The sequence below is a fragment of the Scatophagus argus genome, chromosome 7 (assembly GCF_020382885.2).
Source record: "Scatophagus argus isolate fScaArg1 chromosome 7, fScaArg1.pri, whole genome shotgun sequence".
NCBI classification, from domain to species: domain Eukaryota; kingdom Metazoa; phylum Chordata; class Actinopteri; family Scatophagidae; genus Scatophagus; species Scatophagus argus.
Window position 1 is genome coordinate 13,123,438 of NC_058499.1, and position 24,003 is coordinate 13,147,440.

General features: G+C 42.1%; 1 protein-coding gene across 14 annotated transcripts; it reads left to right on the forward strand.

The window, feature by feature from the left end:
- The first annotated feature begins 692 nt into the window (after positions 1 to 692).
- On the forward strand, positions 693 to 23,936 carry c2cd5 (C2 calcium dependent domain containing 5). 14 transcript variants are annotated; one of them, XM_046393745.1, is made up of 29 exons: positions 695 to 1,060; positions 1,776 to 1,884; positions 1,992 to 2,078; positions 2,249 to 2,420; positions 2,505 to 2,600; positions 2,900 to 3,055; positions 3,168 to 3,405; positions 5,870 to 6,030; positions 7,973 to 8,061; positions 10,714 to 10,822; positions 14,660 to 14,774; positions 14,938 to 15,036; positions 15,156 to 15,267; positions 15,386 to 15,465; positions 15,749 to 15,935; positions 16,033 to 16,197; positions 16,731 to 16,775; positions 17,332 to 17,472; positions 17,553 to 17,616; positions 17,715 to 17,776; positions 18,145 to 18,243; positions 18,389 to 18,478; positions 18,595 to 18,673; positions 19,030 to 19,122; positions 19,668 to 19,700; positions 20,006 to 20,137; positions 21,309 to 21,502; positions 21,598 to 21,744; positions 22,111 to 23,936. In XM_046393745.1, exons 2-29 carry the CDS (start codon positions 1,795 to 1,797, stop codon positions 22,228 to 22,230), a joined length of 3,255 nt encoding a protein of 1,084 aa, XP_046249701.1. In that variant the 5' UTR covers positions 695 to 1,060; positions 1,776 to 1,794; the 3' UTR covers positions 22,231 to 23,936. The 14 variants fall into 14 exon arrangements, 12 of the variants coding, with proteins under 12 accessions (XP_046249710.1, XP_046249711.1, XP_046249701.1 ...); XM_046393744.1 differs by having other exon boundaries at positions 696 to 1,273; XM_046393747.1 differs by having other exon boundaries at positions 696 to 1,273; positions 20,006 to 20,107.
- The last annotated feature ends 67 nt before the right edge of the window (positions 23,937 to 24,003 follow it).

The window sequence follows — 24,003 nt, forward strand, 5'->3', positions numbered from 1 at the left end:
TGAGCTATATTTTGGGACCAAAAACTATGTACTACCTTCACGTCTCTCTGTAATTATTTTACATGTTGTAGTCAACCAAAGTGCCCAGAGAACTGTTCACTCTTTTCACTTTCTCTTAGTTCCTGCAGTTTTGTGTGAATGGTCTCAGTGGATGGATTGCCATGAAACTGTAACATGTCAGAATTGTGTTCACTTTGGTGACCCCAACACTTTTCATCAATGGAAAAATAGAATATTTATCTAATACTTTGGTTCATGATTAAATGACCTACTGGGAGAAAGAAACCGATGAGTGTATCTCTATGAACTTTTTTTTATTTTGCTTCTCCCTTGCTGCTTTCGCGTACACCAGTGAGTCTCTCTTTTCCGACAGTATTTTATCATGGCAGCAAGTGAACACACCAGGCAATTGACACGTGAAAAAAAAAAAATCAAAATATTATATATAAAAATATAAACAAACATGTAAAACTGTTGACAGGACAGCTTCAACTACAACGTCTGTAACTCTTTCTATTATGGTTTTTCATCCATTAGGGTTTTGGATTTCTAAAACGTCACTCGAGTCGAGAAATTCACGGGCGGGGCCGACAGGAGAAAAACCCTACTGCGCATATTCATTGACATATTGAACCGCTTACCCAGGAAGTAAATCCGGAAGCAAGGAAAGTTTTTAGCGTATGCGACAGGCAGCGCCATCTTTGGATCCCGTATCTCGTTTTATACAAATCTGCGGATGATACTCAGACCCCTCGGAGTACCCCTTGAGTATTTATTCACGTAAAATACATCAAAGCGACCGAAAACTATAATTAGTGCGTATTATGGAAATTTATATTTTTATTTCCAATGATACTAGCCATTAAAAGGTTTATTTTGTTATTTTAAACGCAGAAACATCAGTGCAGTTTTCAAATGGAAGTACGACCTTACGAGGTGTACTTGAAGGCAGCACACTAACCTCTGAAAACCCATTCATCACGGAGGGTATCTTCAAGCTATCCGTTGGCTTTACGCGCGAACTAGCGACGTGTGCAATGGCTATGGATGTATTGACTCAGTAAGTCGGTCGTTACGCCATTCGTACAGCTAGTCGCGTATAATATCAGGCTGGTATACATTCCCAAATTGGACGACACTGTCTTGGCTGGCCAGCGCCTTGTGTTATGGGAGAGACACGGAGGTCAGACGAGCGGTGGGCTGTCAACAACAATGTCCGAGTCAAACAATTCTGCTACCGCTTTGACAGCTGTCTTCTGATGTTATAGCACTGGTGAGGGTGATATTTTTTTCATTTGGAATAGCGAGGCATAATTTTCTTGTTACATGGGAGGTGGCTTGCAGTGTGTAGTATGATCGTAAAAACATGGCCGATCAGGTAGAGCTTAGGAGATTGTGACTGCAATGCAGTTAACCTAAGTGGCTTTTCTTGCTAGCCTTGCTTTGCTGCCTCAATGAAGCCACAGGACAGTTGTTCTCCTGTTTATGAAGGGCAGGGCTATAGATGGCGTTAACTCTGAACCTAGTCGATAAGCTATGTAGAGTTAAGCTAGAGACGTTGTTGAAATCTTGCTTAGCAGAGATAAGCTAGTTTATTAGCTTGTGAGCATGTAAATAGATGAGGGGGCCCTCCACGCTGTCAACAACATATGTCCATGAAATTAAAACCTACACTCTTCTGAAGTCTACTCTTTTGCGAGACAGTAGCGTTGATTACAGCAGATAAAAAGCCCCTGAGGCTGATACTTTTTGTTATTGATATTATTTGTTTACAGGTTAACTACAAATTAAATCATGCCTGGCAAACTGAAGGCCAAAATTGTGGCAGGACGCCACTTGCCTGTGATGGACAGAGCCAGTGACCTCACTGATGCTTTTGTTGAGGTGGGTGAAGGTTGAAGATTTGTTAAGTTATAATTTCAAAATTTCTAAATAAAATATAATTTCTTATAAAAGTAAATGAAACGTTTGTCTCTGGCTTTATTTTTCAGGTTAAGTTTGGAAACACAACCTTCAAAACCGATGTGTGTCCCAAATCCCTCAATCCACAGTGGAACTCAGAGTGGTTCAAATTTGAGGTAAAATACCTGTGAGCTTCCCTTTAAACACAGCAGGAAGTGATTGTATTACTTTGATACATCACACAATGCAGATGAGTTGGATTAAATTTTAGCATCATTAACTTCTTTTCCCATCTTATTTCTGCTCTGCTTTTGTCTTCTTTCCATCTCTTTCTCTTGTTGTCTAGGTTGATGATGAGGACTTGCAGGATGAGCCCTTGCAGGTCACAGTGTTGGACCATGACACTTACAGTGCTAATGACGCTATTGGGAAAGTTTACATTGACATCGACCCGCTGCTGTGCAGCGAGGCTGCTTCTGTCATTTCTGGGTGGTTTCCCATCTATGATACCATCCATGGTACTAAAATAAACTAATGTGACCATGTTAATTGAACATTTCCCCCTGTAGTATGCCTTATTACAATGCATTTCTTGCTGTTAGGTATCCGAGGGGAGATCAATGTCCTTGTCAAGGTGGAGCTTTTTAACGATTTGAACCGCTTCAGACAGTCCTCCTGCGGGGTCAAGTTCTTCTGCAGTAAGTCTGACTTGACATTTGCTTCAAAATTGTTTGGTTACAGTTCAAAAATATAACACAAGATACAGTTGTCAGCAAAAGGTTATGTGTGAAGCAGTTTGTAAAATATGTTTATTTTAAGCACAATATAATTTTGATTTATTAGACATGACTAACACTTAATCAGCCTTACAATGAGTGCACCAAGAGTGTATCTGTAAACAAGGAATTGTCACAGAAAAATACAAGTCAAAAATTGAGTAACAGCTTAAGAGACTTTAAAAGGAACTTTTCTGCATTTGTCTGATTGTGCATGGTAGCTACATCCATTCCACGATGCTACCGGGCAGTGATGGTGCATGGATTTGTGGAGGAACTTGTGGTAAATGAAGATCCAGAGTACCAGTGGATTGACCGTATTAGAACTCCCCGGGCCTCCAACGAGGCACGACAGAGGCTCATCTCTCTCATGTCTGGTGAGGAAAATCACAGTGATCTTCTATGATGTTGGTGTGCAGGAAGAAGAATTTGATTCCTCCCATTTTTCCCTTCTTAATTTGGTTAATGTTTCTGTTACCCTGTATTTAGGAGAGCTGCAGAGGAAAATAGGGCTTAAGGTGCTGGAGATGGGCGGGAATGCTGTGGTGGGATACTTACAGTGTTTTGACTTGGAAGGAGAGTCTGGCCTGGTGGTCCGGGCCATAGGTACCGCCTGCACACTGGACAAACTCAGTTCTGGAAGTGCTCCCAACACCACCACACATACGCACCCTAACACAGCCCCTGCTTCCAACGCCTGCAATTCCCCTTCTAAGGACGGAAAGGAGTGAGTATCAACTAACAACACAAGCATGGACCCTACCTCTTTTTATGTGCAAGTTTCATTGCAAATCTAGTTTGTGAGAATGCAGAATATGATCGGTGTGTGCATGAAAGGGAGTGTGTGTGGACTAAATGTACTGTATGCAATATCTATTTATAGTTTAGCAGTTACACCTGTGTGTCTCAGTATCTTTGATTTCCCTTTGTAGTTTGTGTGTATATTGTGTCACGTGTATTGCATCATGAAACTAACAGCACACAACATATCCTGAGACACACACGTACAGGACACACACAGCCATCCTCAACCCCCCTCCTCGTCCCTTGTCTGCTCTTTTAGACCACTCTTGCATGGCTTTCTGCTCTGCCTCTGCATGTTCTAGTGCTGCGTCTATTAGTGAGTATCCAGCACTCATGTGTTCTGCTCAGCCCTTAACAGTGTGCTCCTTAACTTTGGTTTGTTTTCCTCACCATGGCTAGAATAGTTAGCTTGTGATTTCAGCTCATTGCTGTAAGCTTAGCTACAGCTGAGTGCATGTGTGCCTCTGCCTCTATATGCATTTATCTTTGTGTCAGTGTGTGTGAGATTGTGTGTATATCAGGGATGTAAACACTGTTATGGTGATAACTTTGGGTCTTGTTCTGTTCATGTAATTATGGGGATATTTGTCAGAATGACAGTGGAAAGAAAAGTGTCCAGGAAATGATACTATACAGTATGGTTTGTTATATATGCATATTTTTATCTTATTTCCTCTTTACTTGTTTACTCACTGAACCAAAGTTATCTTGACCCAGAATTTGTAGCAGCAAAGCTGAATTGGTTTTGATAATTAATTAAAAATAGGCTTTAAAAATTAAATTAAATGTTTGCTTTGTCAGTTTTTCTTGACACAATTTCGTGTTATTAACCATAGAGAAATTCTAATACCACAATACCATTTCGACTCCTAATTATTATTGGATGTGGATTATTAAGGATATGTTTAATTGTGAGTTTATCTGATTTTTTTTTTTTAAATCAAAAAGTAGTTCATATTTTACTGTAAATATAAATTGTTTATTTTAATTATAAATCTTCTCTTGTCTGCAAGATTTTATGATGCAGTCTTAAACATGTTTCCATTGTGAAAGAGTTCTCAGACCTCAGTGAAGGAGAATAAATAATTAAATGTCAGAAAACCATGATAAATGCCCCTCATAATGTCATAATCTCTCCTCTAGAGACTAAAGGTTTTAAAAAGGTAAAAACCAAAAAGCAGCAGCTTCTAACATTTGACATTCATAACATTTAATTACAATTTTTCTACAGCTTATCTTGTCTCTATGCCTGTTGAGATCTTTGTCAGCTTTTGACATGTTTGCATCCCTGTGTATGTTTGTGTGAGACTGAGATCTAAGCTATGCATGAGTTTCCTGCTGAGGCAAAGACGGGGAGTAAAACCTTTTTTTCCCTTTTGTCTCCTTTTCCACTGTATTGCAATGTTGTGGTGTTGGTTTTTGTGTGCGTCTCTTTCTTCCTCTCTTGCTCTCTGGCTACATTCGGATTGGGACGTTTCTCACTGCTTGTGTCCAAATCGGCCCCTTGTCTTCCTTTCTCTGCGTGCTGATTGGCCCAGGTCTCCCCTTGCCCACGGATGCCGCTCCACCCACAACAGCCCAGTGCATTCAGCCTGCAGCTCCCAGAGACTGTCCCAGAACTTCTCTGTCTCTGTTCCCACACTCATCTTCACTGGTACGCAGAGGCAGGGAAGGAATTAGTTTCAGGAGAAAGACAAGATAATTAAAATACAAAGAGAAGTAGACGGTTATGTTTCTATGGAAGGTGAATGTATTTTTGCTGGGGTGTGGTAGATTGACAGGCATGTAGTAGCAATAAAGCCATGGTGTAGACAGAGGCATCAAGCCACAGAAGGAGGGCAGAAAACTTTTGTTGTAGAAAGCCCAAATGGGAAGCTGATGGTGCCCTTAAATCCCCTCCACCTGGCATATCTTTTTTTCTGGTGATAGACAGTAGACGACAAGTCGTGTCATTCTGCATTTTTTTTGGTTGATTACCACAAGCAGCCAAATGGTGTGGTTTTAGCCCTGAATAAGGGCCTTTGATCCCTCTGCAGTCACCTGACCTTTGCTTCACTCTTCTGGGACACATGCTTCAGCTCTTCATCCTCTGTTGAATCTGACCTTCTTGTGTGCCACATTGCTTTCTTTAGTTTAGTGTGTGTGTGTGTTTCCTTGTATTTATGTATTTTTTGCTTTCCATGCTTGCTTTCTTTTGTCCTCCAGCCATCTGTAGCACCTCTAACACACCTCACCCAAAGCAAACACATCACACATTAACATACTCACCTTCCTACTTAATGGCAACACTGAACCACTCCCATATGTGCACGCTCACACACATACACGCTCAGAGGGTGAGGTGGTGACTGACGTGGGTGTGTGTATATGTGATGTTCTTCTGGCAGGCCGGTATTTGGTGAGGACCTGCTCTCGTCCTCTGGCCCACCAACCCCTTTCAGAGCCCTTCCCACCTCCTCCTCCTCTCCTCCCCCCTTCTCTCCCTCCAAGCCATGCAGCCGCCAGTCCTCATCATCAGACACAGACCTCAGTTTGACGCCCAAGACGGGTAAGAACACTTGGCCCCGCCCTCCTTTCCCATTCTCATCCTTCCCTCTCCTTCACCTCATTGTGGTGCTACTCTGGTGGTGGTGTTTTTTTGAATTTTTGTTTAAAAAAAAAATTCTACTTGAGTTTAATATTATTTTATTGTTAATATTTGTTTAGCCCAGTCCCATCCTCCTCCTTGTCCTCATTGGCCTGCTGTGTCTTCTTCTTCTTTCATACCATTGAAAAAAGGATATTATAGCCTTTAGTTCCTGTAAGGCTTGCTTAATTGTGTGAAGACACACCAGATCAATGTATTAGTTTTGTCCCCATGTTGTTGTGGTCTTTAATTGAAGCACTGTGTCTCATGAGGGTTTGTTGTTGATCTAAGGTCACTTATTCATTAGCAGCCATTATGGTAAATCATTGAGGAAAAGGTAAGTTTAGTCAAACTCTGCCCCACGGACAACCTGAGCACATTCCTACCAGAGTCGCTCCACTGACCCCTCAGGAAGAGACCAGCAGCCCCTCAAGCCAACATCCCCCTTCCATTTCCCCACTCTTCTGCTGTTCTTTTTAATAATTCCTCTTCTCTCTAATTTGTTTCTCATATTCTGTTCCTCTTGCGTTCTCCCATTGCTTCTCTCACTTATTTGTGTTAACTTATCCAATCTTATTCCTTACACACCTCTTTTCTTTAGCTTGGCTCCTCTTTGTTCTGTAATTAAAATAGGTTTGTTATTGTGCCTACTACCACTATTTTAAAGAAACAGTCAACCATTCACAGATGTGTAGGCGTTTATGTGGCTTGTTTGCTCCATCCATTATAAAAAAAAAAGAAAGGCAACAGATTGAACCAGTTGCATAAGCTAACTAACGGGAATAACAACTCTAAATGTTTTCATTTGTCCTGAATAGCAGGTTGATAAATAGTTAAGTAAAAAGTTAAGTACCCTTAGCAGTTTCGACCACAACTCCCAGTGTCTACTGAAAATGGATACCTCAGTTGCTACTGAGTGATTAGAGATGATTCAGCGAGTGAATAGTTGAAACAAAATAAAACCCAGATCAACAAGAATATGGGTAATATGAACACAATGTCATGCAGAATAAGTGAAAGAAAATGGCAATTCAATTTAATTATCAGGCTATTCAATTTCTACACTAGTGTCCTCTTTCTCCTCATCACATCCCTCTCCTCCCTCATTGGTTGTTGTGCTTCTGACCTCTCTCCTCATTGCTCTTCTCAATATATCTGTTTTTCTCTGTGCACCCTGCCATCTCTGTTTCTGCTGGATAGAGGGGCCCCAGCCAGTGAGACTCAGGCCTGGGATCTTCCTCTGCCCCAGCTCCCCCACCCTCTCCACAGACACTCTGTCCCTTCCTGGTTCTGGCTCAGTGGGTTGTGGTCATGGCTCTGCCCCCAGAGCCACCACCCCACCCCCTCCCTCCACCAACCACTCAGACTCTGCCTTGCTGCGAAAGAGTGTGTCCTTCACTGAGGACCTGCTGCTGGCAGCCTCCGGTATAGTAGGACTGCTGTGTGTCATCAAGAATCTGAACCTTACAACAATAGTGTTGGCACCTCTCTTGTATATTGAGGAAACAGCAGGAAGGTTCACACCCAGACTGACTTGACTGATGTTACCAGAAATATTAACTCAACATGCATGCTACTGCCCAAAGCTCATTGGGAAACAGCACTGGTCCTGTTCAGGATTCTGCTATCTCAGACATACCAAAACCTTACTCTAGATCTTATATTTGTGCCTGAACAAGAGAAAAAGTTAAGAGCAGGAGTCTTAGGATGAGGATGAAGTAGTTTTGTGGACTGTTCTCTAGCTGAGGCGTTGTGTGCAGCTCCAGCATTTGCTTTCACTTGATTGCCATAATAACATTAATATTGCAGTGTACCAAATAAAGTGAAAGTGACATATTGAAGCCAGACTCTCCTCTCTGATCAGGAATGGGCAGCGGGGGCAGCGCCGGGAAGGAGGCAGGGCCTCTGAAGACCCTGCTCAGACAACAGACGCAGACGGCCCTAGAGCAGAGGGTACGACAATACTCGACACTCACACATACTCATACACGTTTTATATATACAGACATTTTGTTTCAGGCAGGGCTTTGATTGACTAGTCGCATTACTGCAGTTAAGTGCAGACAAAAATAAAAAGTGTTTTTTAGCCACAAGCAACAACACAAGTCAAGGCAGTGAGCTAGAGGCGGCATTTTTGACAATTTATGCTTTGACATGCAGTTTGTGCATCAGTTACAGCCTGTCTAAATGTCTGGACATGGGGTCGGGCAGTTACTCAGCACTCACTCTTCACACAGCTCCATTCTTGGTGATAGAGAACTAATTTAGACTGGTGCGGTGTTCAGTGTTTGATGGGAAGTGGGACTGTGTAAGAGCAAGTAATGTACCCTTTCTCTGTCTTCTTGACCACTTGTGCTACTCAGGGAGCGTCCTCCTCTGGGTTATTGTTAAACGCCAGGGTATGTCCCATCAGTGTGACTCTCTTACTCTCTCTACACCTTTCCTAACACCCTGACCAGCTGATGGCCACCACCGAGTCTGAATCAACTCCTAACCTGCCCCACCTGTGCTGTTTGTAGATCCCACAGGAGCAGACTGGGTGCAGCAACATGACAGTGGGTCCTTGTGTGATCCTGTTTGCATGTTTGCTTGGCACCCACTGCACTCCAAGGTCCCGTTCAGACCTGGTATTACCATCCATACTGAGTGATAGAACATTTTTTTGACAAAGAAAGAAATAGCTTAATGTATAACATCTACCAATTTTTTTTGTATTCATTGTCATCTCACATGTTTAAATGGTGAAATTAGTTGAAACAGTGTGCTCAAATAGGTGCTAAGTGTTGGCAGGTAAGACACATTTTTACACATGGAACAGATGAATTTTTTGCATTTAATGCCAAAAAATGTTAGAGATGTTAAGAATTTGTTAAGAATGTTAAGAATTTGCTTTCATTTTGCAAAGTTTATGGAGTTTCTCTTGACTCAACAGCTCTCAAAATTGTACGATTTTGAAGGGAGTCAGGTGATAGTGAGGGTACTAGTTCATTGGTGAAATCAGTTGAAACAGTGTTTCCAAACACCTGCTGCTTACCTTAGCAGGTAGGACAGCCAAAACGTATAATTTGCATCTCATTTAACCACATTGAAAGTGGACAGAATGTCATCCATTACGGCCATTTGTTGTGACCACTCGTTTTGCTGAGAATGTTGGTTGAATAAGCTCACGACTCATTTGTGTGCACACCGATAAAAGAATGTGATCATTTGCGGCCCTGACCATCTTAGAATGTGGCCTGAGTGACCAGCTCTCAAAGCGTCCTTGATGCATTTTGGGTGTATTCACACGTGTACTTAGAGCTTGTGTCCACCTGTAATCAGATCACTCAGGATGGATGTTAGTACTGGGTCGGAACACATCCAAAAATTTACAGACTTGTTAGGTGGATGGTGGAGGCTAGGAGTTGTGTTCCCTTCAGGTTTGAAGGGGTGTGCGTGTGTGTGTGTGTGTGTGCGTTTGGATGTGTGTGTGCGCGTGCGCCTTCTGGAAGGTCAGACACCTCCCTACTTTCTGTCTTTTTTTCCCTGAGTCTGATTTGGTTTTACTGTGTCAATAACAGGAATGAGCACGCTCACTTCATCACCTCATTCTTGCCTTCTTGCTCGCTCCAAATGGGAGGAGCTGTCAGTTAAAGTAGTAGCTGTCGTCCTTCCTGGAGAACCGGACAAGAAAGAAACTAATGATGATCCCACCTTTCACCTTTCTTCTAATCACATGTACCTGCATGGTTGAAAATCACAATGTGACCCTCGGATTTTCTGAAAGGTTGTCATCACTTCATCCTTGAATATATACCAAGATGCTAACAGGCAGTGCAAGTATTTCCAGCTCCTCTTTCGACTGCATGGGTTTGCATCACGTTATTTGAGGCAGAGGACCAGCTGTCATTTTAATAGACAGAGAGAAGCATGTAAAACCGAGTGCTGATCCTCAGCCAGGACTGTGTGAGTGTGTGTGTGTCTGTCTGTCAAGCCTAATTAATGCATTCATATAGATTTGAAAGGATTGAATGAATAAGTAATACAAAAATATCTATGCTCAGTCACTTCCAGATCTATCTGACATGCTCTTGGTTTGTGTCTGAGTGAAGGCAGGAATGGACCAGTTGAGGACTGCTTGGGGGTGAAGACATTGCATGGGGTGGGGGTGGGGGACACATGACTCCATCACACTCAGTCTGTGCTGCATGCTCTTCTCATAACGTTGGTATCAACAAATTCTACACAAATCGGTTAACGATACAGAACATAGTGTTTGGGACCTTTTGAACACACTCGAGAAAGTATTGCTGTCCAGTTTTTGAAGATATCTATTGTGGTATTTTTAGTCGCTGTTAAGTTTTCTGCTTAGGGTTTCTGTTGTTGTTGAAGTCCTGAAAAAGTTGATCTTTTAAAGATGTATCTCAAAATAATACAACACAAAAATAACATTGGAATTCAGATACTCTGCATACTGTAGACCTTAAGTCATAAAATGTCCCATAAAATCTAATAAACTCTCGCATTCATGGAGCAGTCACTAAATATGATTTGCAAAAATACACTGAAAAAGTCCAGTATGTGTTTACTCCTGCTGTAAGTGACTGGTGTGTTTACTTACTGCAGGAGTTTCCCTTCTTCACCTTGACGTCTTTCCCACCTGGTTTTCTGGTTCACGTCGGTGGAGTTGTCAGCGCTCGCTCTGTTAAACTACTGGACCGTATACACAACCCTGGTGAGTTCAGCGCACACAAACACACAGTGTAGCTTGTCCACTGTCCTGTGAAATGATTTGAACAAGCTCTCCATTGACCTTCAATATTGTGTGAGTGTCTGGTCTTGTTGCCACTGGCTGTTAGTTAATGCTGCCCATTATCCTCTTGTGTTGAACGGTTTTCCTGTATGTGGTGCTAGTCCCACTCTGTTTGATTGTTTGGAGAAATTGTGCTAAAAGATTTCAGTTGTGTATGAGTCCTAAAGCAGGTGAAAGCTGTTCCTGGTCACACTTAGAGCCTGCAGCTTGCTAGAATTTTGATGGAAATAAAGACAGGATAGGCCATCATCACCTGTGTCAGAAAGTTTTATAGATAGCGGCAACTTTCACCTCAGTCTGACTTGTGTTTGTGTGTGCGTGTATGCTCCGGTTGTTGTGTTGTTGAATGCTGTCCCCTGGAGGTGAGGTGCAAAAGTGGTGCATGGCTCCAGTCTGTTGCCTGCTGCTTCTGTTGTGTGGCGTTGTTGGCTTCAGGTGGTGCCGTGGAGAGGTACTGTGGTGTCATACATGCTCTGCTGTCTTGAGTTGTAAATGAGATTTATATTGACGATAATTTGCTCAATAGGCTAGTCCGCCAGTTGAAGGCGTTGGGCTATCTGAGTCTTGGTTATTGGTCTTTTACCACTTGGAATCAGGGATATTTGAGAACATAGGGAGAGAGGAGTGCTGATGAATGTTGGCTGGGTTAGGATAAGCAGGGCTCTTTTCAGAGGTATACAGTGGAACCAAAGTAAGCTACTCATCTAAATGATTTTACTAACAGTCTCCAAAAAAATGTCTAAACATGCAGTTATTAAACCTACAGGATTCCTGTCTAAGTAGTGTAAACAGCATAGTTTTCTACATAGTTTTACCTGATCCAAATTGCATCTTTAACTTGGAAACCATTCTGAAAAGAGCCCTGTTCACTGTTGATATGCCTTGACTATTCTCAACCTCAGAGCAAATTAAAGGTACCCTGTGGAGTTATGGACCACAAGTAGTAGTACAAAGCTTTTTTACCTTTTCTACCTGTAGGTCCACATGTCTCTGTAATGTCCACAAGGACATGTAGGTGAGCATGCGGGTCATGCAGTACTACTTGTTTCTACTTGTTTCCAAAAATAGAACCCACCACTTGCCAAATGAGAGTAAAAATCTATGTTGATTAATAGAGCAAATGAGGTCACTTGCCATTCGTTTGCTCTTAACTCACATCACTAAAACACATAAGTTAATTGATTGATATTTTGTTTTACATCATCTCACACTGTTGGCGAGCAGCATATGATCATCATTAACTATATTGCAATTCTGTGATGGTGTCCACGATTTCTACAGTTATCTATCTTGTTTCTGCTGATAAAATTTGTCCATTAGAAGTAGTGTTTCACACAGCCCTGCTCTAAAGAATGCAGGAGGATGCCATAGGACTTTTTGGCTGTGACAGCAAAACACTATTCAAGGCCTGTTTTGGCTGGTAAATTCTTCTCAGGTTCCAAGCCATTGACAGACCGATCAAAGAGTTTTTTTGGACACTGCTGCTTTTCTGCTGATTGACAGTTGGTGGCATTTTTGTTAGAAAATCTGAATGTTAATATAACATTTGTTCGTTTACCAGAAAACTCCACAGGATACCTTGAAGAAATGGAAAGTATACCAGAGTTAGACAGTTACTGCATGCTCCTTTTTTGTATTATACTGTACGGATAGTTTCTCCTCAAGTCTCTTTCAAGATTTCAGCTAGGCTTGTAGCTTTTACTCATTTCTATTTTTCTCTTTTCCTTGTCAGTCTCCTTCTTTCAAGATTGTTTTTGTAGGCCTGAATATAGTTTTGTCCTTGCATAGTGACTGTGAAGTGCTGTCTGTCTTTGCATAGTGACTGTGGAGTGCTGCTGTTGTGCTATGCTTGTTTGTTAGACTATCTCTTCTTTTCTTTTTCTCTCTTTTCTGTACTAACGGTGTGTTCTGGCCCAGCCTTGGGTAACACGCGCTCATACAAACTGCTAGACTGGAATAGTGTCACTGCAGGTATTTCTCCCCTTTTACTGCTCTCACCCAAAGGAGTGATGACAGCTCAGTGAAGCTAAACCTCTTAGCATGCAGCCAGTAGACCAGCTAGCCTAAATATCTGCAAACAAATTCAACATTAGCTGGGTAATGTACTACTGAAATGTGATGAATTCAGTGAGCTGCCATTCTCCTCCCTCTAATGTGTGTGAGTGTGTGCTGAGTGTGAGCATGCGCTGTGTAACCACCGCCACCCCATCCAGCCTGGCCTGCCTCCCCCCACCCAGCCCATCCTGCTGCACGGAAGAGCTGCAGCTCTTCCCGAACGTTGTCCTGGCGCCGTTCTAACGCTTCCTGAATCAGCATTGTGGTCAAACCTGTCTAGACCATAGGAGGTTTAGGAGGTTTACTCTGTGACAGAGAACCACTGACTGGGCATGTGCATCCCTAACTCACTGGGCCGTATTCATACTGAGAGATAGAGAAGGATGGATGGATGGATGGATGCATGGAAGGCAGGTTAATTGGATGGGTGGCAGTTGAGGAAAATTTTAAAAAATGAATGTATGGCGGGGATGGAAGGAAAGACGTGAGCTTGGGGAACCGAGGATGTATGATATCGGTCAGTATTTTCTAACCTAAAAACTAGACTCGATTTGATGGATGGTGAATGAATATGGCCCTTCTCTGCCCATGAGCGTGCACATGGTCATGAGCTTGCACGCTGGTGAGCCTGTGCCTGTGTGACGTGCTGCTTCGCGGTTTAAAGGAACCCACCTCGTGGGCCTGATGCCTGACCATCAGCCATTATTCTTCATCTCCTCAGTTGATCTCCCATTCTTTTCCCCTCATTCATACCTCTCCCCCTGTCTCTCCTAGCAGCTGAGTTTCTCTCTTTCTGGGGCATCATCAGCATGTGGCCCTCTCAGGGAGTCATGGGGTGCGGCTCAATACTCTTAATGTTGCTTCCTTCTTGTGTTTTCTTATTCAGAGCTATCAAATGAGTGAGAACAAACTCACAACTTGCAGCGATAAGGCTCACCTGAGCAGTGTCAGTAAAACAGGTGGTGGCATTAGAGTGAAGCCTCATGAGACTATTGAAACACACCCATGGTTTAGCAAGTATGATGAAGGCTCAATCCTTTGGAATTTAAAACCATTGTCATCAGTGTAGTAAGCAGTTTTTACACTTTGGGCACACTGTCGCTTACCAGCCAGCAAGATTTTCTTCCGTAGTCAGACAAACCATATGAATGTTTCTACAGGGTTGGTGGCAACATTTCTCCCTGGTGTCCTTTCTGTTAGTGCTGCTGACTGAAAGGAGACACAGAGACGAGTGAGACAATATGGGTTTTTAGAAAATGCGCACTCAAGAAATGCCAGTGACACCTGAAAACAGTGACACCTAAAACTAACCTAACCATCGACTTTGCCTTCATCATCATCCCCCAGTTCTCATGAAGTCATTCTCATTGTCACTTTGTTTCACAAAATGATAGTTGGTTTTGGCTTGCTTTGATTATACCATTTAACCCACAAGTCATCAGAAAATGACTGTACTGTTTGCTGACTGTTTAATTTCTGGTAAGTCAAAGCAGTCAGATTAGATAACCAGATTAGATGCAGACTTGTCAGATTTTCCGATTGTATAGACAGGGCAGTCTTGTTTTTACCTAACAATGTTGACAGCCCTTTGTTAGGTTTAGTGCTAACTCCTTGTTAGCTAGACTTCAGTATTCAGTGAGGTTTTGATCAGTCTATCAGATTATTTCACGAAATATGTCTGATTCAGAATGTTGTGTTTTGCAGATGAGCCAGAGACTCGCGATGCCTGGTGGGAGGAGATTCGACAAGAGATCAAATCTCATGCCAAAGCTCTTGGTTGCCATGCTGTTGTGGGGTACAGTGAGAGCACTAGCATCTGGTATGTAATGTACTACTATACATAGAAAAATACTACCGTATTATACATTACATCAGTATGTTATAAACCAGCATGCAGTTTGTTTCAAACACACAAGGATTCATTTGTTCTCATCCTTCTCCATTTCTTTCTCTTTTAATCTGTCCCTCTCTCCTTAACACAGTGAGGAGGTGTGTATCCTGTCGGCATCGGGCACAGCAGCCATCCTAAATCCTCGGTATATGCGTGAAGGCTGCCTAGACATCGGAATCACTGACCACAGGTTGTCATGTTTCAGAGACTGAGCAAACTGATAAGTTAAATCCTTGTGTACAGTTTATGGTGGTACAGCTTGGACTGAGTTATAGCAGCTCATACCAGATGGTGTGTTTTGTTCACCAGGTTTGAGGAGCCGTCTCCACCTAGCTGTGGCTTCTGTCACATCCCGTATGATGAGCTCAACATGCCCTTCCCCACACAGCTCACGTACTGTTACCACTGCAGAAGGCAAAAGGTCTCATATATTAGCTTATTTTCAGAAATCAAATTCAGTTTGGTGAAAAAAAAAGCTAAATTAATTCTAGTAATTGTAAATAAAAATGTTTTGGGTTTTTTTTTTTTTTTTTTTTAAGGTTCCCGATGTGCTTTTCACAACAATTGACCTGCCAGCAGAAGCAGCTGTCACAGGGAAGGGCTGCTTTATCCAGGCCAGGTAAAACAAAATGGCTCCAAAATTATAGCAAGATTGTCAAAGAAATTCAGCATAAAATAATATATTTGGGCAGTAGTTACTGTTTCAATTTACAGTAACATGATGTATACAGCAATACAAGGATTATTTAGTTCAGAGTACTGCATAGGAAAGATCTATGTTATCTGAATATATTTTCCCAGTGGTAGCATGTAGCTTGAGCGACATGTGTCCCAAAATGAAGGCTCACATCAAACGTACTGATTAAAGTGTGACATTAGTGCCATTGCTTGTTGTCTTGTAGACTGTGTCGTCTAAAAAAGAAGGCCCAGGGTGAAGTGAATGCGACAGCCATCTCCAACCTGCTGCCTTTCATGGAGTACGAGCTGCACACTCAGCTGATGAACAAACTGAAGCTGCGGAGTATGAATGCTCTGTTTGGGTTACGCATTCAGATCAGTGTCGGCGAGAACATGCTCCTGGGTCTGGCTGTAGGTTGACCTTTGTAGGATTAATCAGCCATATGTGTGTTTGCTTCATCCCTAAAATGCGTGTATGTATTGTGTGTGTGTGTGTGTGCTTGCTCAGTCTGCTACAGGAGTGTACCTGACAGCCCTGCCAGCACCAGGGGGCATCCAGATTGCGGGGAAGACTCCTGGTGACCTGAGCAATGAGCACCACATCCTGACTATCCAGAAAAGGATCAATGACACCATATCCAAGAACAAAGAGATCTATCAAATAAACCCTCCGGTGAGACATGCAACACATGCATGGACAGTAACAATCACTGCTTTAGTAGGTTTCTACTGTTTCATTTTGTCATTACAGTAATCAGTGTGTCATGTCGGAGATTGTGACTCACATTAGCCCACAGCCTGTGACAGTAAACATGGGAACCTGTTTTAACTAAAAGGCTGTTCTTCAGATATGTGGGAAACTTACCCTGATGAGTCTCATAATATTATTAGTCAACCTGCATTTTAAATTCTAAAATTTGTTTTTAAGCTTTGAATGTTACATGTCAGAATACTATCCACAAGCCATTAAATACTTTAAATATAATCTTTAAAATTAAATACTGCTACTTCTAGATTTGTGTGTCCATGTCACATGCAGTGTTATGTCAATTTAATAGGTTTTATTTCACACCACAACCGTTTCCATTATGTTGGGCTGACATTTCTAGTGTTAAAATCATGTACGTATTCATACATTGCATACATAGTCTGTTCTTTGTGAATCATGATAAACTTACCACTCTTGTCTCTCTCCGGTCATTAAAGAAATTATTTGCCCTGGACCCTGAGGTGTTCTGCGGCATAAACATGGTACTGAGCATGGCAACTCATAGCTGTGACACACAGCAAAGCATGACAAACATTTCACTATATTAATCGAAACACTACACCACTGTAACTATATAACAGCTCTTAACTGGGGGTGTTTGGGAGCAGGACAATGTGTAACCCACTCCAGAGTCACCTGTCGAGGGCAACCCACTGTAGATTCATTGTATCTGCTTTAAAACATTTGTATTATCATGACCATCTTCCCTGTCCATTTGCACTCCCACCTTTGTATGTGTGTTGGTGTTTGTGTGTGTGTGTGTGTGTGTGTGTGTGTGTTTTCGTTCGTGTATGTGTTTGCCCTACTTCTTACTCTTCCAGATCCATACTCAAATTAACACCAGTCATGTGTGTGTAATGGTGCTGCTGATTGGTTACTTGAGTGAGTGTGAGCATGTGGTGTGTTATTAACATACTCTTTCTATTAGCTGTGCAGTCAGGACAGATGTGAGATGCAAATGCGGGCTGCTGCGGTGGTGTTATGGTGGTCGCTCTGATAACCTGTCTGCTCAGGCCTTGCGTCTCCTTTTGCTTTCAGGAGCTGACAGAGGAAGCGGTGGGGTCTCCGATTCCTGAGCCGAGGCAACGATCGAGACTTTTCCGCTCCCACTCGGAAAGCTCGGACGAAGTGTCAGAACTGGACCTGTCCCATGGCAAGAAGGACGCCTTCGTCCTGGAGGTGTATATCTGTAACAATAAATATGCTAGTATGCAACTATTTCCATGAACAAGCATGACCATTTGCGGCCATTTCTGTAGATTGATGACACTGATGCTGTGGAAGACATTCACTCCCTCCTCACCGATGCTCCTCCCCCCTCAGGTATGTACTACATACTACTGCACATGCACAGAGACTCTTACAAATTTTATCTCTCTGTTTCATCATGCTGGGTTCCATTTGCACTTTTCTGTCTCTAGGTTTCTACAGCTGCAACACTGAGATCATGCCTGGGATTTACAACTGGACTTCTGGAGTTCAGGTCACTCTTCTGTCATCTTTACCAGTTTTGTCAGGCCTTGTACTGCATGGAAAATTGTGAAATTGTGAACATTCAGTATTTTTGCTATACACTGGAAAATTGCAATTTTAAAATAGTTATAGCAAGTCTGCCAATAAGTATTTTCAGGTTGTTCGTCCATCCCATTCTAGTAAAGATAATACCCCATACCTTCATCGATTTTCAAGTTTGACACATCTGTCCATTTGGATATATATGATATATACAATATATCCTAATATGATATATCAAATTATATATCATATGAGTCTGGACACACGTGGATTCTGCAGTTTGACGGCATAGAGCATAGTTTGGTTATCCTGTGTGTCTCTGTTACTGTCTTCCAGATGTTCACATCAGTGCGGGTCGTAAGGTTGAGTAATGCCAATCTTACTAATCAAGGCCTGAACAAGATCTTCACTGATCTGTGCGAGAATCTGCTAAAGGTAAGAAATCCCTTGTGATCATTTGGTAACTACGCCATATGCGGTGCTGTGTTTACCCTTTATTATGCATTGTTATTCTGGTTATTATAGTACCCCCAGTGGTTGAGTTTTGAATGAGCAGTTATTTTTATTGTCTTTCTTACAGAGTTTTTACTTCAAGTTGCGCTCTATGATCCCCTGCTGTCTTTGTCATCTCAACTTCACCGTGGCAGTGCCAGAGGAAGAACTCATACAGGTGAGACTTTTCAGGCCATCTCTGATATGTGAAACTGTTTGTATAACGGAACACACAAAGTAAAATGCAGATTCTTCCGACATCGTCTGCTATACCGCTATATGTCTGCCTTCCAGGTGGCAGTGACAGCAGTTGCCATGACATTTGACAAAGACCAGACTCAGGAGAAGCCAGTTGACAAGCCCATCACCAAAGGTCTGTTTGGTTAAAAAATAAAAAAAGAGATGCTTTTTAGTACTCTGGAAAATGGATGCAATCAGTTTTCTTTGTCACATTAGTAGATTAGATTTAATTAGACAAGCCATTTACTGTATCTTTGAACAATTTTTAACTTTTCTGAATGGAGCTGCTATTAGATCCCATAGCTGATGCATAATCATACTATTACCAATATTCAGCAAACCTTGAAATTGCATGCAGGAACATAAACAGACTATTGAGGGCTTGTCTGTGACACTGTGTAGTGAAATATGAAAGCGGACCCATCCTCTTTAAGAACACCTCCTTGTCTAAACAACTCATTAACTTTAATTCTGTGTGCAACTTTCCAGGATGTAGTGAGACTGAAGAGCAGCTGCAGTTTCCCTTGGAGTTGTGTGCGGACTCATCATCCACCAACACTCAAACTTCATCCAAAAGCTCAGGTAAACTCTTACACACACTTTTTTTAAATTCCTTTTCTTTTCTTCAAAATTTTGCTCCCTGAACTCCTCCTCTGCCTCCCTGCCTCACTAACAGGCATTGCCCATCTCCTCCACTAACACTTTAGGTAAAGTCTCTTTACTCACCCCAGCTGCAAAACTCTGCCAAAATCAGCTGGTTATGGTTCGTTCAGCAGGTAAATAAACAGTGCTGTGTCATAGCCCAGTGTGTTTTGTTGATGTGAGCTTAGATGGCGGTGTGATGTTGTCTAGATGAGACGTCATGCTTCAGAAAGTGTTATGGCTTACTTGTCAGTCACATGAAATGAACACGGTAACGGTAGCGCCCTAGCAAGTGTTGACAATAGATGGAGCACTGTGATGCACAAAACGTTTTAGGTGTTCTAGGTGAGAGCTTGTGCTGGGATAGCCTTATGGTGAGGGGCAAACAACTGACCTCGAAGGATTGAGCTCTCTGTTTAAGACAAGTAGTAAGTAGACTGTGATGTTTGTGTGTGTGTGTGTGTGTGTGTGTGTATGTGTGACAGGTGTCCCAGAGACTACCAACGTCTCATCTAGAGGTAAGCCTCCCTTCTCCTAAATCGTCACCCCTGCCCCACCCTCCCGCTACCAGAACTACTACACTGCCCTGTTTTGACTTTTCATCCTTTTGTCTCGGACAGAGTTATCCTCCACCGCTCTCAAACCTCATCCACTTTTGTTCTTTTCTGTTCGTTTGTTTCGTTTCTTTGTGTCTTGATTTCGTTTTTTGTTGTTTTTTTGTTTGTTTGTTTGTTTTCTCTTGTTGTTGTCGTCGTTGTTGTTGTGTTTGTGTATGTTCGGATGTGTGTGTGGTTGTGCGTGTGTGTGTGTGTGTTCTCTCCAGCTGCCTCCGTTGATTACGGTTCCTTTGCAGACAGATGCAGCACCTGGCTAGAGCTGCTTAGGCTGAAAGCTCACACCATAAGACGGGGATCAGTTAAGACAAGTAGGAGGACACAGTCTCTAGCACACTCTGGTGATCATACCCACAAATACAGAACACAGGTTCACAAGCAGTCCCACACTCATGCTCGCATACACTCACACACCCCTCCATGCATGCCGCTGGGGGGCGGAGCATTGTAAATCAAGCACCAGATTTTTTGCTAGAGTGTGAAAGTTGAAGCCCCGCCCCTCAGAGGGATCCACAGTCTGGAGCTTGGCTTTGAAATACCTGTGGCCATGGTAACCATGATGACAAATTAATTGGACGCTTTATTTTTTGGTTTGTTTGGGGTTTTTTTTTCTTTTTGCATTCAGCGTGCTTGTATTTAACTTGCAGCAACGTGATGACAGTCTCTGGAAGAATTTCTTTGATTTTTCTCTGCATTTGCATTCACAAATCTACTTAAGGTGAGAAGATATTACATGATTTCAGGACTATACACATGCAGATCTGAATGTGGCAGAGATCACAGCGGGGTGGGCTGGGGGCAATGCTTTTCTGCAAAGTCTGGTATGATTTTCAGCCCTGTGCACTGTAAGAGAACTACAATCTAATGTGTGGCTCTGAAGGTTGCTGGTTTGATGGATGTAAGCCACATCAGGTAAATGTGCAGTAAGACGATGGAGCATCTTTCACACTCTGGCTCATGTACATGTGCCCAGCTCAGCTCACAGCTGTCTCTGTCTGTCTCCATTTCTCAAACCTTTTTCACAAATGCAAACAGATAAATATTCTCTCATGTACTTCACTATACTGTAAATACTGTATTCACACGTAAGCATACACAGCTGTGCCCAGGTCTGTCTGTCTGTCTGCAGACACTGTGTTACTGTCTTGTCTGTTTGCCTCAACTGCATGACATGCATGGCAGTGCACACTTTCCACGTGATTGTCTTGTCACCACACATCCACGCCACTGCATGTCAGTTTACACATGTACCCACAGACACACACAGACAACTGACTTAATCACCGTAAGTGTACGCATGCGTTACACCTGCTGTGCAAATGCTAACATGCAACATTCACATTTCTTTCTGCTTTAAAGTTCATATCTGCTTTTATTTTCATGCACTATTTTTGAGTGTTTTCTGGTATCTCCATTTCCTTTTTGTCTTTTTTTCCCCCTCCCTCCCCTCCTTTTGTTTTCTTTACACGCGTCTTTCTTTCGGACCTCTGCTTGCTCTCTCTGAACCTGCAGTCTCATCTTTGGACCGTTCCAGTCCACTGCCTGAGGGCCGTTCTCGCTCGCTGCGCTCCAACCGTGCGTTTGGGGGCAGCTCAGTCCCCGTGGTGAAGATGACGCCGCTCTCCTTCCTCCCCGGGACACGTATCATTAAATATCTTGGGATCATCAACATGTTTTTTATAAGAGAGACAACATCATTGCGGGAGGTAAGACTGCAAGGACACGCATAGGCCGCAGGATGGTCTTGTGCAAAGTGTAGACATACCTGTACACGATGGCGTGATGTGTTTCTCTTCTGCAGGAAGGCGGCGTCAGTGGCTTCCTCCATTCATTCATAGCAGAGGTGTTTGCGATGGTTCGAGCCCATGTAGCAGCCCTGGGTGGCAATGCAGTAGTGTCCTACAGCATGAAAGAGTGTGTGTTTATGGAAAATCCAAACAAGAACCAGGTACTCCAACACACACACACACACACTCTCTCTCTCTTTCTCATGCACAGCATTACTCAGAAGTATTTACCTGTTACAGTCCATCTGTGCACAGAAAGCACAATGAACTGATGTAAATACTGCACATTTTCACCTTTTTAATTTTATTATTTTTTATAAGCTTTCTATTTTACAATATTTAAATTTTACTTACCTATTTTTTGGTAGCAGGGACATAAAGAACTTCACTGCACTTTGTACCGTGTATGATTGTGTGTGTGACAAATAAATCATACAGTAAACATACAGTTTCACATATAAATAAATCTTGTATCTTGTAGCATCCTTAGGCACAGTTTAATCTTCCTGTCTGCGTTTCTCCTCAAGGCTCAGTGTCTCATTAACGTGAGTGGTGATGCCGTCGTGTGTGTCAGAGAAACGGACCAGGAGCCCGTTTCCTCAAACAGTGGACAGACCTGCACTAGTGGAACAGAAGGGGCTACATGACAGTGAATCACAGAGCCTCATTGTGTCTGCAAGGCACAGTCTGAGCACTCGTACTTTCTTGAGTCTAGCCGACCAAATTAGAGTCATATATTTCTGCCTTAAAATTCTGTAAAACATACAAATTTTTGGACACAGGTAATAAAGAACAAGGTGTACAACATGCAGTCTGTATTATTATAGGAGTGCAGGATGTTTCTCTGTTTAAGGAGGACATTTAGGCAGGAAATACTAATGTAGCTCTTTGGGAATTAGGTCATCTGAGAGTGTTTAAAGATTTAAAACAATAGCCAAAGGACATCTCACCTTTACCTATGTATTACAGCCGTCCATATTTGGGTTACTGAAAACTACAGTAAGTTGGCCATCCTGTTGTGTCTGGGCGCACACGAGGCTTGAGGCAGCTATGACTAATTTGTCCGTCCACAGCTCCCACTAGGAGACATTAAATGACCATGCCAAAAGGGACACAGTTTTATACAATCGAGTAATTTAAATGCAGCCTGTTTTGAATGCAGATTCTCGCTCAGTATTAAGCTGTTAACCTTTATTCATTTCAAAGTAGCCACAAAATGACTGTGAGGCAAGGCAAGTATTTAAAGTTTAATGAGGCTGGTGCTTTTATACGAAATAGAAAGTTCACCCTGGAATGGAAACTCGATGACAGAATTCAAGCAGGCCAAAAACTCCCGTGATGCCATTTTGTTATAATTATTTAACTGGTCAAAGTCTAAATTAGAATTAGTATTGATTTTGTTGACGGATAATCTTCCTAATTACGGTCACAGTATTGCCCACAGGCAGTATCCTAAAGATGATCAGATATTCTCAGAAAGTGTCAAATATTGTTGTCACAGATTACACTCTTGTTTTTACATGGATCATTAAAAAATAGGCCAGGATATCTGAACAGTTTTTTTCATGGCATTAAGTTTCCTTTTAGAAGAGCCATACTTACTTTTATCTTATTTTATGCTTTATCTTAAAATGGCATAATGTGTATGCCGATTATCCACTTACAACTGGAATGACTCGGCAAAAGTGATGAGTGTAAGTCAGATGGATATCAGTGAAGCAGACATGCAGTCTTAGTATCCTATAATGTGGCCTGTTAGAACCAAGCACCGAGGTTATTTCTTAGGATTAAGTCTTTCAGATCATATTGACTAAATTAAACATTTAGTTCTGTGTGTGAAGAAACTCTTGATTCACTTCCATCTCTAGGATCAGTTCCTCTTCTTGATGCATCTTGCTGTATTTGTCAGTTTTCATGTCCTTCTGTCAAGCTTCATCACTTTTGCTTTGGCGCTCATATTATCAACAGCAGTCCTGCTACTGATCTGTCTGTTCGTCTTTGACGTTCATGTCCGATGTCGGGGAAAAAGCATCTTCTGGTGTAGGTGCCACCTTTATCTGTGTAAATGTTCTCTAAAATCAGATTTTAGTATTTTTGTAACATAAAATTTTATGAAACTTGCTGTTCATGTTGCTTGTGCAATCAGTTCCTGATATTTTGATTTGGTGTCAGAGAATTAGAGGTACTCTAATCTGTTCGTGTGATCAGTTTGCTAAGTTTGTGTCTAAAACTTGAATGTACATATTTAGATGCTATTGCTCTCTGATTAGCAGCATGCAGACCCACTTTTTATTGCCATGAACCTGTATGCTTGCGTGATAAGTCTTGCACAATAAACTCAAACAAAGATGCATGTGTTTGATCATTGTTTTGTTTAAATCTGTGACCACTTTTCTTTTTTTTTCTTTTTTTTTTCATCA

Coding starts and splice junctions, on each gene's coding strand:
- c2cd5 (XM_046393745.1), top strand. CDS start 1,795: ATGCCTGGCAAACTGAAGGCCAAAATTGTGGCAGGACGCCACTTGCCT. Junction 10,823..14,659: donor GGACCGTATACACAACCCTG/GTGAGTTCAGCG, acceptor TGTGTTTTGCAG/ATGAGCCAGAGACTCGCGAT. Junction 18,479..18,594: donor CAGAGGAAGAACTCATACAG/GTGAGACTTTTC, acceptor TCTGCCTTCCAG/GTGGCAGTGACAGCAGTTGC.